Source organism: Abrus precatorius, unplaced genomic scaffold, assembly GCF_003935025.1.
Source record: "Abrus precatorius isolate BTA unplaced genomic scaffold, Abrus_2018 Scaffold6, whole genome shotgun sequence".
NCBI classification, from domain to species: domain Eukaryota; kingdom Viridiplantae; phylum Streptophyta; class Magnoliopsida; order Fabales; family Fabaceae; genus Abrus; species Abrus precatorius.
The window spans coordinates 17353588-17371251 of NW_020874406.1; the positions used below are offsets into that span (position 1 = coordinate 17353588).

At 31.0% G+C, this 17664-nt stretch overlaps 2 protein-coding genes across 4 annotated transcripts; one reads left to right on the forward strand and one right to left on the reverse strand.

Annotated features, from left to right (window-relative positions):
• The first annotated feature begins 5496 nt into the window (after positions 1-5496).
• On the forward strand, positions 5497-12461 carry LOC113868405 (U-box domain-containing protein 5-like). Of its 3 annotated transcripts, XR_003505366.1 has the most exons (8): positions 5609-6100; positions 7525-7597; positions 7674-7859; positions 8090-8197; positions 8491-9659; positions 10380-11268; positions 11928-12023; positions 12256-12461. XR_003505366.1 is itself a non-coding variant. In XM_027503947.1 (7 exons), the coding sequence occupies exons 3-7, from the start codon at positions 7541-7543 to the stop codon at positions 11128-11130; spliced, it is 2271 nt and encodes a 756-aa protein (XP_027359748.1). In that variant the 5' UTR covers positions 5497-5634; positions 5799-6100; positions 7525-7540; the 3' UTR covers positions 11131-11676. The 3 variants fall into 3 exon arrangements, 2 of the variants coding, with proteins under 2 accessions (XP_027359748.1, XP_027359749.1); XM_027503947.1 differs by lacking the exons at positions 11928-12023; positions 12256-12461 and having other exon boundaries at positions 5497-5634; positions 5799-6100; positions 10380-11676; XM_027503948.1 differs by lacking the exons at positions 11928-12023; positions 12256-12461 and having other exon boundaries at positions 5551-6100; positions 8090-8128; positions 10380-11593.
• Positions 12462-14195: 1734 nt separating this feature from the next.
• On the reverse strand, positions 14196-17268 carry LOC113868742 (tubby-like F-box protein 5). Its single transcript, XM_027504590.1, has 5 exons — positions 16850-17268; positions 15914-16304; positions 15728-15815; positions 15252-15381; positions 14196-15157 (listed from the first exon to the last, which is right to left on the reverse strand). Exons 2-5 carry the CDS (start codon positions 16265-16267, stop codon positions 14485-14487), a joined length of 1245 nt encoding a protein of 414 aa, XP_027360391.1. The 5' UTR covers positions 16268-16304; positions 16850-17268; the 3' UTR covers positions 14196-14484.
• Between the last annotated feature and the right edge of the window lie 396 nt (positions 17269-17664).

Sequence of the window (17664 nt, forward strand, 5' to 3'; positions counted from 1 at the left end):
ACATAAAATTAATGATAATATTAATTTACATATAAGAAAGCGTACCAAATCCATTCAATTATCAAACTATCGTAGATTTAATTTGTTAAAAATGTTAAATAACAATAAAGTTATATGTTATAAAAAATAATAATAAAGATCTTTTTATATTTAAAAAATCTTAAATTTATAATACAAAATTAATAAAACTTACATCAAATATGGTGCTTTCTTACTTTCAAATGTCAATGATTTCATCATTTTTCTCTTTCTCATCAATATTTTACAATTTTTTTAAAATCAAAATAAAGTAATCAAACAATAAAAAATTATATTTTCTATATTTATTTGTTTTCCCGGGCAGACTAGTTGAGATCTTTGTGAGTTAACTTAACACAATATAATTACATAGCAATGATAACTTGTTAATAACACACTTTATGATCAGGGATATTTACGTGCGGTTCATTGTAAAATAATATTTAGGTTGACGTAAATCTAAATAAGATTTAACGTATTTAGTTTAAATTAATTTTAGTCTAAATAAGATTTTATTTTTTATCTAAATCACAAATATTATAGATAATGATGTTTGAATTATTATAAACATTTTTTTTCCTCCGAATTGTAACACGTGACAATTCCAATGGATTTATTTTTTCAATTTCGCCTCAAATTCTGACAATTCTGGCAAAACTCTTTGGACGTGATACTATTAATGACAATTTAAAATAATAATAATAATAATAATAATAAACTTCGTAAGTTACATTGACAAAACATGAGTCGAGATAGCAAAAGATATTCTAGAATTGTTTTAAAAAATTATATTTTAATAAAATAATTTTTTTTTAAAAGCCTCGAAGAAATAAACGACATATGATAGTATGTTTTTAACGGGAAATACTTTGAGGGAGGGTTTTGGCAATAAAAAAGGTTCTCATAATGTTTATTGCATAGCATATGGAAATGAGGAATTAAATATAACGTAAGAGGGGGACCTCACCAGTCACCAGTCACCAGTCACCAGTCACTTCAATTTTTATATTTTCTTTCGAAGGTCTTTGATGTTCTTTTCAATGCGTCAGCCAAGAAACCAACTGAGAATGATTTTAATAATACCAACAAAAGTGGGAACCCTAATGCTTCAACAATTACAAATAACTCCACTCAATTAATCGCAGTCTTTCCTCTCATTTTCTTAGCTTCTTCTCCAATTATTAACTTTGATCATTTCTGGCCTCACATCATAAAACAAAACATTACCCCCAATGCTACTGGATAATTCCTGTTACCATTCCTTTATTATTATTGCTAATCTTTTTAATTAAACAAAGAAAAATAATATCTAATTTTTTCCACTATTAGGTGTTGTTTGGTATGGAATTTTTTAGGCAAATTTATTATAATATTGTAAATTAAAAAACAATTTATTATTTTATAGTAAATTTGAAACAATTTTTCAATCTGGGATTTTTTTGCCACGTGGATCAAATTTTCATCAAACGACTGGCGAATTTTTGAATTTTTTAATATCTATTTCGCCACAAAAAATACGAAATATGACTTCTTAGAGCGGTTAAATTAAAACTGTTCTCATAAGTCTATTTTAGAGAGCAGTTCCTTTTGAACCGCTCTCCTAACTCAATTTTAGAGAGTAGTTCTGCAGGAACCGCTCTCTTAGATTTAAAATGAACGGCTGGAGAGATTTTGATACACGTAGCAACATCTGAGATGATTCGTGCTGCTACTGGTAAAAGTTTATTTCGCCCTGCAGTTAGCGAAACCGTGTTTGACTGACGTCCTTCTTCCTCTTCCGTGACGGTCCTCCTTCGTTTCCATTTTGCTTTTCTCCGTCTCTACCGTATGTAAGTGATTTGGTAATTAGTAAAAAAAAATTTAAAATTTAAATAGTTTTTTATTTATTTATATATAGATTAATATGTTTTTAGAAAAAATGAAATGTGATATAGTTAATTAAAATATAAAATTATAATTAATTGTTAAGAAGATAGGTTAAATTAAGATTTATAAAATTTGTTTACAGGAATTATTATAGATATTTATTAAAATACAGAATAATAAAAATTGAGTTAAATAAAATAATTATATAAAACTAAATATAATAATTTATACTTAGTTTGATTGTAATAAATAATTTTTACACTTATATTGAAGTAAAATTTTAAAATTGTATTTATATAAAATTTATGTAGATTTAAATTAGAAATATAAAAAAATAAAAATATAATTTAATTTTAGGCAGTAAGTAGAGTTTTGTATTTAAATAAAATTTGTATGTAAATAATAATATTTTTTACTTTAAAAAATGTAATAGTATTTATATAATTATAAATTAAATGTAATTTATGTATATTTAAATTAGAAATATGAAAAAATTAAAATGTAATTTAATTTTATGCTAGTAATTAGAGTTTTGTATTTATATAAAATTTGTATGTAAAATTTATGTAGATTTGTATTTAGAATAATTAAAAATTTATATATCTTTAGTTATAATATGTATAGAATATATGTTAGTATATTTAAAAAGAATTATACATAAGAGAGCGGTTTTCGCAGGATCGCTCTCTAATATGTACTTCTAAAAGCGGTTCAAGAGGAACCGCTCTCTTAAATGGAGTAATGAGAGCGGTTCCACTCTAAAATAGACTTATGAGAGCGGTTTTAATTTAACCGCTCTAAGAAGTCATATTTCGTATTTTTTGTGGCGAAATAAATATTAAAAAATTTAAAAATTAATACTTTCTCTAGTCGTTTGGCAAAAATTTGATTCACATGGCAAAAAAACCCCAGATTAAGAAATTGTTTCAAATTTACTATAAAATAATAAATTATTTTTTAATTTACAATATTATAATAAATTTGCCAATTTTTTACATTTCAACTGAACCACTTTTTTCAGCATGAAATTCTCAATAATAAGATTCTTAAAAGAGTTTATAAATGTTTCATTATTATTTAACTTTCCTGAAAATAATATACTTACCGTCATTTAATTGATGAAAGTGAGGAGGTTTTGTTTTTATTTATTTATAAATTAATATTTTGAGCAATCTTTTATTTTTGAGAAAATCTTTTAAATTTGATTATTAGACATGAAAAATCCTGTCACTTTTAAGAATATTGAAGATTATTAATGTTTGAATTTATTTTATACAGTACTTTAACTTTTATTTGATATTTTATGTTCTAATAAGTTAAAAAAAAAATTATTACTAACTTCTGATATGAATGGTAAACGACTCAGCATTGTTAAGTAAATTTTTGAGTTTAAGTTATTGTGTATATAAAAAATCTTCAGTTATACTTTTAGCCTTTCAAGTGTGTGGCCCAATCAAAATCAGATTAAATCAAATAAAACAAAATTTACACCTAATTATTCAAAATGATGTAACATGCTTAATCCGTAAGAATGCAAAGCTTGGGCTTAATTAATTAAAAATTATTATTTTTAATACTTTTCAACCACTTCTTGCATTAAAATAAAATTTGTTAGCAAATTATAAAACTAACAAAAAGCTAATTTCATTTTATGCAAATGGTATTTGCAAAAAAATCATATTTTAAAATAAACATACGCAAAGCCACATATCAGCATGCCAACTTGTGGAAAAATTAACATATGCAACCCCGCCCACTTGATATTTCATAAGAAGTAATTAGAATAATGTCTTAATCTACGTCAACATCTCAATTCAACAAAAATAATTCTATTTTGTAGTTAAATTTTTACAAATTTTAAAACATTTTTTTTAGTTTAAAACCAATCATAGTTCAAGATTAAAAAGTTAAATAAAAGTGAAAACTGCAAAAAAATATTTGACAATGTTTAAATACTATTTTGATCCTCATATTAGTTTTTTTATTTATTTAGTCACTAAACAAAAAAAGTTTATAAACAAATTCTTAAATATTTTTTTTAAAATAATTTATGCTATTAATATTCGTATAAAAATTTTATTGCATATTTAAATATTCTTTATTTTCTTCTTTATACCTAACACATTTTTATTACAATCCTTATACATTATATATTTTTTATTCTAGTTTTTATGTGAACTAAAATTATATTACAAGGATCAACATAAAAAAAAGAATGCATTATATATATAAAAGGGGAAGGATCTTCTTACACTGGTGTAAGTTTGAAAATTTTTACACACAATTTAAATTTTTCATTTAACTTACATCTAACAGATTATAATTTATTATTTCACTGACCGTTAGATATAAGTTAAATAAAAAATTCAGATTGAATGTAAAAGTTTTTAAACTTACACCAGTGTAAGAAGATCCTATCTCTCTCTCTCTATATATATATATATATATATTATGTAAAAAATCAAAATAAAACTTTACATCAAAACATGTTAAAATAAGTTCATGAAAAGTAATTTATTAACTTTAAATAATGTATTTCTAAAATAATGTTGTTATAAAAATTAGTATGAGAAGTTAATATTTAAGAGTTTGGTAAAAAATATGATAGTATTATATTCCTAATATTTTTTAAAGAGATTATTTGAGAATAAATTTTATATATAGTAGTTTAAATAATTTTATTGATTTTTTAATTAAAATTTTATCTCTAAAATTAATATCAACTTTTAACCGTGATAATGACATTTGATATGTTAGTAATTGAAAAAAATAACCAACATATATTTATACATAATTTGAATTGTAGAGTAAATGATTGTTTGTCATTTATTCTTTGTAAGTCATGCTTGACTCCTTCAATAATCAATTTACACTATTGTTAAATAAATATATTTATACATAATTTTAAGCGAATAAAAATACAATGTTGTATATATATATATATATATATATATATATGTATGTATATATTATAAATGAATAGGTATAGGTTATAGGCTGCTAAAAAAATAGTGCGAAAATTATTTGGTACGAACGTGCTTTTCCACGATACACGATTTGCCTTTTGACTTCAAATATGTATTACTGACTCGTATGCAATGCCTGTTGCGGCATTCAACGGAGTCTGCGGGTTCAAACGTCAGCGTTTTGCCCAGTCAACGACTAACCCAACTTAGTCACAGCCACCTTGATCGCTGCTAGACCCCTACTGGGACCCACCTCGTTTTTCACAATGGATGGCCAATAAACATCACAGCCCTCACAGCCATGTCATCCAATAAACACTTTTCCACATACTGACTTATATTCAAATAATATTAAAAACAACTAGATAATTTGTTTATACATTACATCAATTATATAATTTATTATACATGTATTGCTTGTATTACTATTATTATTATTATTTTTTGGGTACAGTATTAGTAGCATTATTTGAGTCTTGTAACGAGTTTCCTTAAAATATTTTTTATTAAAATTATGTTTATGATATTTTTAATTTTTTAAAATTCTTTAGTCTTAGGCTTCTTTGTTATTTATTTACTGTACTCTTGTCTGTTAATTTTCTAAAATAAAATTTGATATAAAGTGAAAGAAGCCAAAACATATTAATTTCTGTGCCACATAAATGGTAGGCTTGTTAGATTTCCTGTATGGTCGACTTGGTCATTGAAAATGCAACACCCAAATGCTTATAACTCTCTGCGAGGAATTTAACGTTGACGGGTCTCTCTTTCTCTCTCCTTCGTTGTAAGACTTCTGTTGTTGTTTTCATGAGTGTTACTACAATTGATTATCCTTTTCATGGGCATGCTTCCTTTGCGTTCACTAAAGATTATCTTTTCCTTTTTATTGGTTCGTGAGTTTTTCTTTTGTTCTTCTCAAGTCTCAGTTTTGTTGTTCTCTTGTGCTAGTTTTTGTGGGTATGGGACACCGTTCGTGATGGTCAATTCTGCATAATAGTGATTATGAGCTGGGAAAGACACAAGCTACTTTTTTTTATCACAACAAAGATTCCATTTACCCGTTGCTTTTTGTTCACTTTGGTTGATGAACTGGGTGTTCATTAGCACTCGGTAGTGGTTCGGAAGATAATCCTATGTGTTTTCAATACCTAGTATGTTTGATGATTCCGTAGTAATCTGATTTGGCTAAAGGGAAAAGGAAAGGAATTGGCAGAGGAGGATTTGGTTCTTAATTATCATCGTAATTCGAGGTAATTTATTCCCCTATATAGCTTTTGTTATGGCGTGGTTGGAATTACTTTAAACCTTATATTTCATAATTCAATAATAATATTCATGTACAATTTTATTTCTAGTATATTATATTATGTATCATATATTTTATGTTTGCGTCTCCTCGTTTTATCTCTGGATGTATATCAGCAAGTGTATATGTTCAAACTCTGTTCTCAATATCCTACGAACCGTATACCGTATAGGTGTTGGACGGGAATGGAACCACCGTCTCCAGGGTTAATTTTTCACATTACAATTTTATATTTATTTTTCTGTGGATAAAATTTTGCAGATTTTGACATGACTAATTTAAAATTTTCATGGATTTATAAATTTTATTGATTTCGACATGACTTGTTTAATATCTATCAAAGGGCATAAATATAAAATCTTCACGTGATGTAAAAATTTAACAAGATCAGATCAATTTCCATTTCTTAGAGTCGATTAAATTGTTGCTCTCTTGATGTCGTAAACAGGGCACCTCCTAACTCAAGTTCATTAGAATTTTAATAATTACTGAGAAATGAGAGTCAAGAAGATTTTTGTGTTTATTTAAAAGCTCTTTTTCCTCTTGTAATTTTCTTGTAGCCTTTCTAGTTTTGTTGGGAACCTTTTGAATTGTATTTACATGTGGAAAATTAAACAATAGCGATGCTTTAGGACAAGGTGGACCCAAACAGTGGGCAGAAATAGAGCAAGCTATATCGCAGGTTTATTCAACGATGTATTTTGAATGTTATTGGAAGTCCACCGCTTCTAACATTCAATTTAGATGATGAACATTACTCTCTTATTTTAGATATAAATTTTTATTAATTATAGATATAATTTTCTTTAATTCTGTTCTTTTATTTGTCTTAATTTTTATCTTCATAAATTTTAAAATATCTTTTCTACCACTATTTAGCTTCATGAAATATATTAAATTGTATAAAGATGACATGTGACTACATGCATAGAGTTCATATTCTTTCCATTTTTCTCTCTCCATTTCTTTGTCAATTTTTTTATTCAACCATTAACATTATTATAATAGAATTTTTGTTTTAAAATTATTAATACTTTCAAAACTTTCAATGACCAAAATTATATCCATTTCTTGTAGGAAATGGAGAGGATCCATTTTCACACAAATAGATACACGTTAAATTAGCAATATACAGTGATACAAATCATTTACCTGTTGTACTATTCTCTTTGGATATATTTTACTGTAATGTTAGACATAAGCTTTGCAGTGAGTAGTTTTGGCCAGTCATTTGTTCTCAAGTTATTATGAGCGAAGCATGAATTAGCATGAGCTTGATGTTTCACACTATCACTTATTCTTTTGAATAGTATGAACAATTTTGTATTTGCTAGATTAATTAATGTTCTTTCCCTGTCCAATTTGTAGCTCTAGAACACTCCAAATGAGAACAGGTATTGGTGAAGAAAGGGAGACGTTACCAAATCCCCGCTCCTTTCAGGTACATAAATATCATTGAATTTCACTATTAGGTTCGATGAGGATGTTTTTAAGAGCTTATACTTTCATGTTAACAGGTACATAGTAAAATGTGCATAGAACTCATGAAATTAATGGATAGAATCTCAAAGATATTTCCAGAAATAGAGGCAGCACGGCCACGATGCTCATCAGGAATCGAGTCCCTGTGTTTGCTGAATAATGCAATTGGTAAAGCCAAACTACTTCTGCAACATTGCTCCGAATGCAGTAAACTCTACCTGGTGTGTATTCCTTTTGTTATCAAACAATCGAATTATATAGCTTTCTGTAATGTACATCAATAATGTCTAAAACAATTCAGGGAAAAAGGAGCTCCATTATCGTTCATCAACCTTATTATTACTATAAGGAAAAAAATGGAGGACTAAAAATACAAATGATCTTAATATGATTGTACTAGGAGGATGCATGATACTGAAGATGGTTTGGTTGGTTTTAATATGATTTTCAGGCTGTGACAGCGGAATCTATACTCTCTAGATGCCAAAAGGTAACAAGATCATTAGAGAAAAGCTTAATTCAGATGCAGGATATGGTTCCAGTTATGTTGGCTGTAGAGGTTAGTGAAATTATATTCTCTATTCAATTTCCCTTCTTCGATACCCTGCCTAAATTTATTTGTTTATTACAACACCCCGAATCAAGTGCTTTTCAAAGATCAGAAGTCCTCTTGGTGCTGCTATTGAGTTATTTGATTTTTTTAACTGGAGCATATCATCAAGCTGTTAAATAAAATGGTGGCTTGTTTATTAAAATAACTAGCAATATACTTAAACACTGAAACAGACAGTGTAATATATCCAAATGGAAGTCATTTTAATAATCCAGTTGGCACTGAAATGTCACTTGCAGGTTTCTAGAATAATTGATGATCTGGAGTGTGCAACATTTGTTTTGGACCCTGATGAAGAAGAGGCTGGGAGGGTTGTGACAGAGGTGCTTACTTCAACCTCAGATTCAGTCAATGATTCTGAAGTTCAAGCCCTTCAATTTGCGGCATCACGACTGAATATAACAACCCAAAAGGCCATCGTAACAGAGCAACGATCTATTAAGAAGTTACTAGATAAAATTGGACCAAATGACCTGAAAAAAAAAAAGATACTGAGATATCTTCTGCATCTACTGAAAAAGCATGGAAAGCTCATGGTGGGAGAACGGGTGGAGAATGACTATTCTCGCTCTGAAGAAAAAGTTGCAACTGAGAACTCTAGTCACGATTCTCTAAGAAGCCATAATGCTGAGTCAGACCTATGCTTGAACTATGGTCAGAATGGAATTCACACCAATGAGTTGGGTGGAGTTACACTTGCACCCCTTGAGGAATATAAGTGCCCAATATCATCAAGGTTGATGTATGATCCTGTTATCATTGCTTCGGGAGTAACATATGAAAGGATGTGGATTAAAAAGTGGTTTCAAGAGGGTAATGTTATATGCCCAAAAACCAGAAAGAAACTACCCCATATGGCACTAACTCCAAACATTGCAATGAAGGATTTAATATCAAAGTGGTGCAGCAATAATGGGGTCTCCATACCTGACCCAAGTAGACAAGCACAAGATTTACGTTCATGGGAAACTTCTAACACTTCCATTAAGAGTTTAGGAAGTTACTTCAATGATTTTAATGTGCCAGTGGATCTAAGTAACATGTCACTTGGATCACTGGATGCTAGTTATGATTCAGATGCCTCACATGGTAGGACCAATCGTGGCTCAAATTTGGAGTTGATGAAGAGCAGTGACAAGTCTCACAAAAATCGAGCTCATACAGAGATACATGATACAGATTTGATGCTCTTGCCTAAACTCCATGATCTTCAATGGGATTCTCAATGCAAGGTCATTGAAGATCTTAAAGATCATTTGAAAAGCAATTGCCAAGCTGTTGTTTCTGTGTCTCCTGAAAATTTCATTGAACCACTGGTCAAATTTCTGAGCAATGCATATCATGTGCATGATGTTAAAGCGCTAATAGCTGGAACTCAGCTTCTGTTGGAATTTGTGAACAACTGCAGGCATGATTTCTTTTCCCCTTTCTCAATTTCATTCTTTGTATATTGCTTGTTGTTTTGGTTTGCTAACGTTTTTTCTATGTCTTTTTTCTGGCGAGTTTCGTCTAAATTATTTGACATCTATGATCTATCCTTTCAAAACAATTTCACTTGTGTAGTCTTTTTCATGTTCAAAACAAAACTCTTTTTGGTTCTCTATCCAATATATTGTTATACTTTTTAGGTCACATCACTGGGGCTACAGATCCATTATTATATTTAGAGATAGATTTTTAACCTACTTAAAAAGCTTTTTATTTATAGATTTTAAAATAAGTTTTTAGATCGTGACAAGTTTTTAAAAAGGTAATGCCAGACTTCGAAAAAAGGCCTATATAAGATAAACAGGCTATACTTAGACTTTAGATACGAGAAAAAGGTTAAGCTCCGATCGCAAAACTTAGTCTTGAGTTTTGGTTTAGGCCTTATGCGATCTTAAAAGTTAATTCATAAAATGAGAAGCACCTAATCATTTATAAGCTCTACTGTAATTATATTTGTAGTTGACCTAAGATTTCAATTTTTAGCTTAACCCTGCTTATTTTCACCGGACTATAGATATCTGGATCATATTTAGTGACTCTGTATCCTTCAACCTTTTTCTTTTTTCCTTCCTACCTTATAATTGTTTGTTTGATCATCTGCTTCTGTTATTAATTTTTTTTTCTGGTGATTTTCTTGCAGAAATGGCAAGACTAATTTGAATGAAGATACGTTCATTATGTTAGCAAGTTTTCTTGATTCAGATGTGATAGGAGAAACTCTAACCATAATGGAAGAACTCTCTGGATATGGGTTTAGTAAAGCTAAAATTGCAGCATCCAGTGCTCTCATTTCTGTTTTAAATATACTTGATTCCGATAACAAAGGTTTCCAACAACAAGCTATTAGAATAATGTTCAATTTGTCCTTCAGTGTTGAAGTTTGTCCCCGCTTGATATCTCTCAAGTGCATCCAAAAATTGTTGCCATTTTTTCAAGATAGGACCCTTTTGAGATACTGTATATATATATTGAAAAATCTTTGTGAAACTGAAGAGGGTAGGAATTCTGTTACTGAAACAAAGGGATGCATATCTACTGTTGCTGAAATACTTGAAACAGGCAATAATGAGGAACAAGAACATGCACTAGATGTTCTAGTCTCTTTATGCTCTCAACGTGTGGATCATTGTAAGTTGGTAATGGATGAGGTTATCATCACTCCTCTTTTCTATATCTCCCAGAATGGTAATGATAAAGCAAAGGAAAGTGCATTGGAACTGCTCAATCTTTTGAGAGATGCTAAGTATGTTGAGAATCAAGGTTCCCCTGAACCAAGTATCAACAACACTTCTCAAGATTCTAATAGTCACCATGAAGAAAATAAATCATCAAAGATGTCATCATTTCTGAAGAAATTATCACCTTTCTCAAAGTCCACTACCAAAAGATGAAAATGATTTAAGCCCACATTATCCTTGTGATCTTATTACGGGGACAATTGATCACGTGCCTGATAAGAGCCATTTTGAATTGCTGGATAGCAGGAAAGTTCTGTAGATGGAGCCTTAATCTTTGTGGTTATGTCATATGTGGGTCTTGCCTTTTCCAGCACTTAATTGCGGCATTTTTAGCTTTAAATATTCATTCACAATGCATCTGCTGCTTAATTTTGCACTGTAACAGCAGGCTGTGTGATGATGTATATAGTTGTGCTTAGGACTTTTTATTTTGACATTTGATAGTTAATAGTTTTTTATTTCTCTTTTCCCTATACATACTAGAGACCAGTTAGCAATTACACATTTTTTGTTTATTCCTATTGTAAATGTATATTTAACACTTCAATATTTTGAGTACTGAATGTAATATAGATAGATATCAGTGTAACGAAGGTGCTTGACAATATTTTAAACTTTTTTTTAAAAAAATTTGTGAGTACTATTACATATTTAATGATTGCGCAATCGTATAGATTTGTTTATAAAATACAATACATTAATAATATTAAATATTATTTTTTAATTAAAATTATTTATAAATTTTTATTATATGTGCTTGTGCTGTGAATACCTTAAAAAATTGTTCAATGAAAATCCATGTATAAAGCCGGGGATTTGTTTTTCTTTTTGGGTACATGTCTGCTATTTGTCATCAAAAGTTGAGAAAAATTGATGTTAGTAGCAGTGAAATTAAGCATATAGCTATTGTGAGTGTAATACCATCTCTGCTTACTGCTTATGCCAATCAGAGACTAGTGTCAGAATCATGAGACGTTGAAGAGGGGTCTCATAGGGCGAACCCAATTCCTCAGCTTTTGCATGACTGACAATGGAACCTATTGGCAGTAAGTTCCATTCCTTCTTTCTCTCATCCATTGACTCAGTCACTGCCATTGATTTCAGAACTCAAGGAGCTCAACCTCATTTTGTTACCATTAATTTTAGAAGTTTATAAGCTTCAAGTGTGGACATTCCAAAAAAAAAAAAAAAACTCAACTTGCTACGTGCGTTAATATACTGACTTGGTGAATTTATTTTTAGCTTTGTTACTGTTGATTATTTTCATGTGGATTTCAGGCTTGATGAGAGTTAACACCATGCAAGGTCTGTCTCCGTGCCCCCAGATGTCTTTCATGACTTATTTGTACAGTGAATAGTTATGAATTTATATTTGTTATATTGAAGTTGAATGGTTAATCATTGGAATAAAGTGTAAAGTGAGCCACACGTCAAATGGTATATGAGTAAATTAAGAATTTATAAAGAGATGGAAACGTATATTTATTATTTTAAAGTTTTAGAGTTGTATTATGATGTTCTGTTTATTATAAGATTTTCTACTTAATACTCTAAAAAAAATTCAGCATTATAAAGCTTCTTACCTAATATTCTTTAAAAAATTCAACAAATCTATTTAGTAGAAGATTTTGTATTAAAATATTATTGTATGTCAATCTTATAATTTCTAACTTTAGAAAAAAAATAATTTTTTAAAAAACCTCGTTGACTTATGATCTTGGATAAATTTGGTAAATCTAATCATGCTTTTGCAAATTTAGGGAATAAATTGTTTTTGATTGGTCATATCAAGTGGTTTTGTTAATCTGTTGTTAAAACCACGGGCGTGCTGTGCTGATTCCTTGCTCGCAAATGATGCCTGTGAGTGGATACCGAATCGGTAAATGTAGGAAATCCAATTGGAACTTAAAAAACAAAATGGAGCCTCAAAATTAATGTTAAAACGATGTCAGTATTTAAAACTATCTAATGAAATGAATGAGACAAAATTTGACTATCTAATCCCATAAAAATCGAGTATTTAAGTAAAAATTATCTGCATGAACCAAGTGAAGATCTAAGTAGCATCCCTGATTTTCGCTCTGGTGGTGAAATCCCTCCAATGTGGCAACTATCACCGCAGTAGAATTGATTGATATGCAAAATTATTTTTCTTTAAATTTAATTTTTTAAATAAAAAACTGACAAACTAAAAGAGATAACCATTGTGAAATAAATACTATAAGAATACGAAAATTAACTCTCTAAGTTAAGAGTGCAAAAAGAAGATTCACTTCCTAAGATTTCCTGAAATACTTTTAGGAGCGAACTCTAGCACAAAGTATTACATAGAAGAAAACGTCATGTTGATCCTGAAAATTGGTCATATTAATTCTTACAAGTTGAAAATCGTGATTTTGTCTCAAAAAAGAAAAGAAAAAGTGATTAATTTAATCTTTTTTTTTATCAATTTAATATAAAAAATTTGATTGATCAATATTTCATCTATCTTATTTGAAAATAGTGATTTTATCTTTCAAGAATTATTGTGATCAACATCAAATCTTAGACGAATTAAAATTGTGTTTCATTCTAGACAAATGATTTTATAAAATTATTACTTTAATCTTTAATTTTACAATGATTTTTGTGTTTTTAAATTTTACTGTCTTTTAATACACAAAAAAAAAAAATGAATAACAGAAATTTTACTAAATTAAAATTAAGTGAAAATTTTATGAAGTCAAAAATTAAAATGAGTCACATAATTTTTAAAACAAAAATAAAAATTTAGCGAGGAACCGATTAGCAGCAGCTGTTGGGTAAATGTCAACTGGGTAAATTTATAAATTTTGCACTAATATAACTAAAAACATTTCTTTTAATACCGAAGTAAAGACTCATGTTTCAATGGATGAAACGGGCATTACCATTTACTTCCTCCACTCTGGGAAAATGTTTTTATTCAGTTGCCCTTCATCTTGATTATCGTTTATAAGCCCATGGACATACCGTCCGAGATATGCTCGTAACAAAAACACAAAATACAGAGGCAGGACCAAAAACCATCCCAGGATTCAATTGATTAGTGATGTCTAACAGGGAAATACCGATTGAAAAATTAATAAAAATTGTTATTGAGCTCTTGCAAAACGCGTGTATATAAAGTCACCAGCATGATTGGATGACAACCAATGATCATCGAAGGAAGAACAACAATAATAAGAAAATAATATATACAACTAAAAATTCAATATTAAGAAAGAAAAGAAGAATTATTGGCGAGGAATAGCAAGCGACTTTATATAAAATTGAAGATTCACTAAACCTTACTTTTAGTTGCAGGGCTATGAAACAGCATAAAGTTAAATTCCAGAATCAACAACTAGCATAAGGGGAAAATACTAATGACTGCATAGCGAAGATTGTCAGCAGCTGCATGCCCACCATGCTTGATGAACTTTGGGTAGCACGGTATATATATATATATGAGACAAACCCGCAGATGCTGATCCAGTGACGCAGGTCTCATTCACAGGCTGGTTTGGTATCAAAGCTGCTCAAACATATGGCAAAAGCTTGGAAGGCAGAGAGCGGATACCGGTAATCCATAGTAAATATGTCTTTTCCAATCTTTCCAAACTGCAAGATTACCTTTTCTTGCTCTGCAGCAGAAACATTATGAGATGGATCAACAGCAGCAACAAGTTGAAAGTTTTTAACAGAAGCCACTGTCACACGACCCTTGAAGTTTAGGCACCAGCATTGCAGCTGCTCATGCCACCTAGGAGCCTTGTTTTTGAGTACCAGAGGCTCAGCTGAACCTTGGCTCGGTGCTGGTAGCTCCGGTAGGTTTGCATTGCTTAAATCTCTAATTGGGCCTTTTCCTTTCAGAGCTGGTGAGGGTGAAAATTGCTCATCAATTATTTGAGGAAAAGAAGAAGGAGTTGGAGCATTGCCCCCTTCCTGAATGGCTGAGACAGGTATGGAGTTCATGGTGCAGTGCATTCTCCTTGGCCCTCTCGTGCGGAGAACATTCAACTCATAGGCAATGGTGCTAACAACATAGTTACATGCTGGAACTCTAGGAGATACCTGTTTGGAATGAAATCTCCTACTAGACCGACTATTTGGTTGAATTCCAGCATCATGTGGAGGTTGGCTGTCATAAATAGTGAACTTGGTACCCAAAAAATTAGACCTGTAAAAGTTTGTCATCAAGTTACAGATATGGTAAGGAGCAAGGTGAAAATTTGAAAAGAAAGCAAGTAAAGTTTCTGTCCACCAAAACTTGCCTGAGTTTTCCAACGTATGTGTTGCTGGACCGAGAAAAATCATCTGCAACCAAAGATATGACAAAGTCTGTGCCTGTTGCCCTTCTTATCTTTTTGGCAGCTAATAACATCTTATCAGTCTCATTCTCCGCTGCATAATTAATATCAAAACATCTAATCATATATCATTTCAAGAACACGAGTAATATCTTTGTTAGCAGTTTATAACTTTGATTTAATTCAAATACAACCAAGTTAGAAGTTGCTAACTCCAAAGATGACGATGATGACCTTTGTGCGTAAATGACAATAATAATACATCAAGAATCAAACTTTTTATATGAATGAATCCCACATATTCAGAGCAAGAAACTTGCAGTTCAGCATTAAAAGCCATTCATTCCAAGTTTGAAAGTGTAATTTAAAACAAGAAATTTGACACCCTTTTTCTTCAAAGAAAAAAGAAATGGAATGCATCAGCAATGAAAGAAACTTACATGGAAACAGACCAATGTACAATAGATATGTAGAAGTTTCTCTGTTCCTCCTGATAAAGCACTGTATAGGAGAATCACGAGGACCCGGCTATACATCCAACAGGAAAGACAACATCAGAAACAGAAAAACCTAAAGTGAAAAGGAGAAAAAGGATCGGGCCAGAAAATGGGTGAAGAATTTATCACCTGCTTCAATGAAATAGGAAATGTGAGTCTTCCACATTGTTCAGGAGTCTTAACAATCTCTTTCGTAACAGCCCTCCATGATTTACAAACTGAAGCACAATAAACTACAACAGCCCGTGCAGGCCAAGTAGTCTCACTCTCTTCAACCCTCCTTATTATATCCAGCAGCAATTCAGGTGGTAGATTTGCCCATTGTCCTTGCTGAATAGGTTCAATTGAAGTTAGAGTGATATCAGGAACAACGTGTGACTTTGTCCGACTGTGCCAACGCCGGCTTTCAGCACCTCGCCTTGACATGCTACCTATCCCATCTCTCATCTCCTTGAGTTCTCTTACTATGCTTTTCAACGACATTCTCTCACAGCATACCAGTCTTCCTTCCGCAACAAAACTGCAACAACCGAACCAGAATCAAAATAATTCTCCACTCTGAGGGTGCAAAAATATGCTTATATGTATGACAATGTGAACTCCTCACATTTTTCTTATGCCAACACTTGCTCTCATCACAAATGCACCACAAGCACACGTAGCTCTCGATTCAATGCATCGAAAGCGTAACTAACCCAATTCTACAAACAATCCAATCCCAGCTGAAAACTATGAAGGGTCACATTCATTAATCATAATCCACTAATTACAAGATGTACCGTCATTACTTACAAGGTTAATATATTAAACTGATCTTTCTCAAAGCATTTTGCGCCACAAAAAAGTCAACAACTTTTGCCATCCAGCAACAACATAACAAAGCCATAACCTAATTTATCTGCTCCCTCCCCAAAAATATTAATTTTTTAAAATTAAAAAACAAAGATAGCACTTCACTTGCATATACCATCCCTCAGCGATCTATGAATTCCGTTACAAAACCAAATGCAGAATGCCATAATTTTTAAAAAAATAATAAATTAGCGAAAAAAAACGAACCAACACCTGGAAAATTGAAGCGAGTAAGGAACAGATCAATCGAACCAAATCAGCTAAGAAACACAGAATCTCGCGAGCAAAACCGCCAGAAAGAGGACTAGCAATGAGAAAGGAAGCTTCTAGAACCCGGATCCATAAACGGGGAGAACCAAATCGTAGAAAGTAAAAGAGAGGCACGAGATGACGTTTTTCGCTAGATTTAGAATGCTGAAGCGAAAAAGGTTAGGGAGACGGAGGAGGCGTGGCAAGGTCCGGCGCCGATCTCCGCCACCAGCACCACCGCAAAAAAGGTATTCCGGGACCGGAATGGTGTGGCATGAATCGGATCCAGCCTTTTATGTTAAATCTTATTTTAGTAATTTTCATTGCAGAAAGGGAACCATAATTTATTGGAGGGAATCCAGTGCCTCCACCCACACTGCTCCCTCGCTCCTGTATCTCGACACGTGTTCATCCTGTCTCTCTTGTTTGTATGATCTTATTTACAACTAAGTACTACTCATCATCGTTATCTCCTTTGTTAAGGATTTTAATTTTGGTTTTACCAATCCACATTGCTCTGTCGTTCCAAAAAACGTACATCATATCCACTCACAATTCTTTTCCTTCACGCTATTTTTGTCAAATCATAACAAATCTCATTATACACTTTCTCAACTCTATAAAAATAGATTAATTTATATTTTCAATATATATGTTTTCTGTTAACTTCTTGTATTTTTTCAATTTTAAACTCTACAGTGTTTAGTTAAATGTAAATGCTACATTAAAATAAAAACACTGCTATTTCATAAATAAGCTTTTATCGCTGTCCACGACAA

Bases quoted from the DNA above. Each gene is read 5' to 3' on its own strand.
- LOC113868405 (XM_027503947.1), top strand. From the start codon at position 7,541: ATGAGAACAGGTATTGGTGAAGAAAGGGAGACGTTACCAAATCCCCGC. The intron at 8,198-8,490 runs GTTAGTGAAATT...TGTCACTTGCAG, and splicing joins CAGTTATGTTGGCTGTAGAG to GTTTCTAGAATAATTGATGA. The intron at 9,660-10,379 runs GCATGATTTCTT...ATTTTCTTGCAG, and splicing joins GAATTTGTGAACAACTGCAG to AAATGGCAAGACTAATTTGA.
- LOC113868742 (XM_027504590.1), bottom strand. From the start codon at position 16,267: ATGTCGTTGAAAAGCATAGTAAGAGAACTCAAGGAGATGAGAGATGGG. The intron at 15,816-15,913 runs GTGATAAATTCT...TTGGATGTATAG, and splicing joins TTCCTATTTCATTGAAGCAG to CCGGGTCCTCGTGATTCTCC. The intron at 15,158-15,251 runs GCAAGTTTTGGT...AAACTTTTACAG, and splicing joins ACATACGTTGGAAAACTCAG to GTCTAATTTTTTGGGTACCA.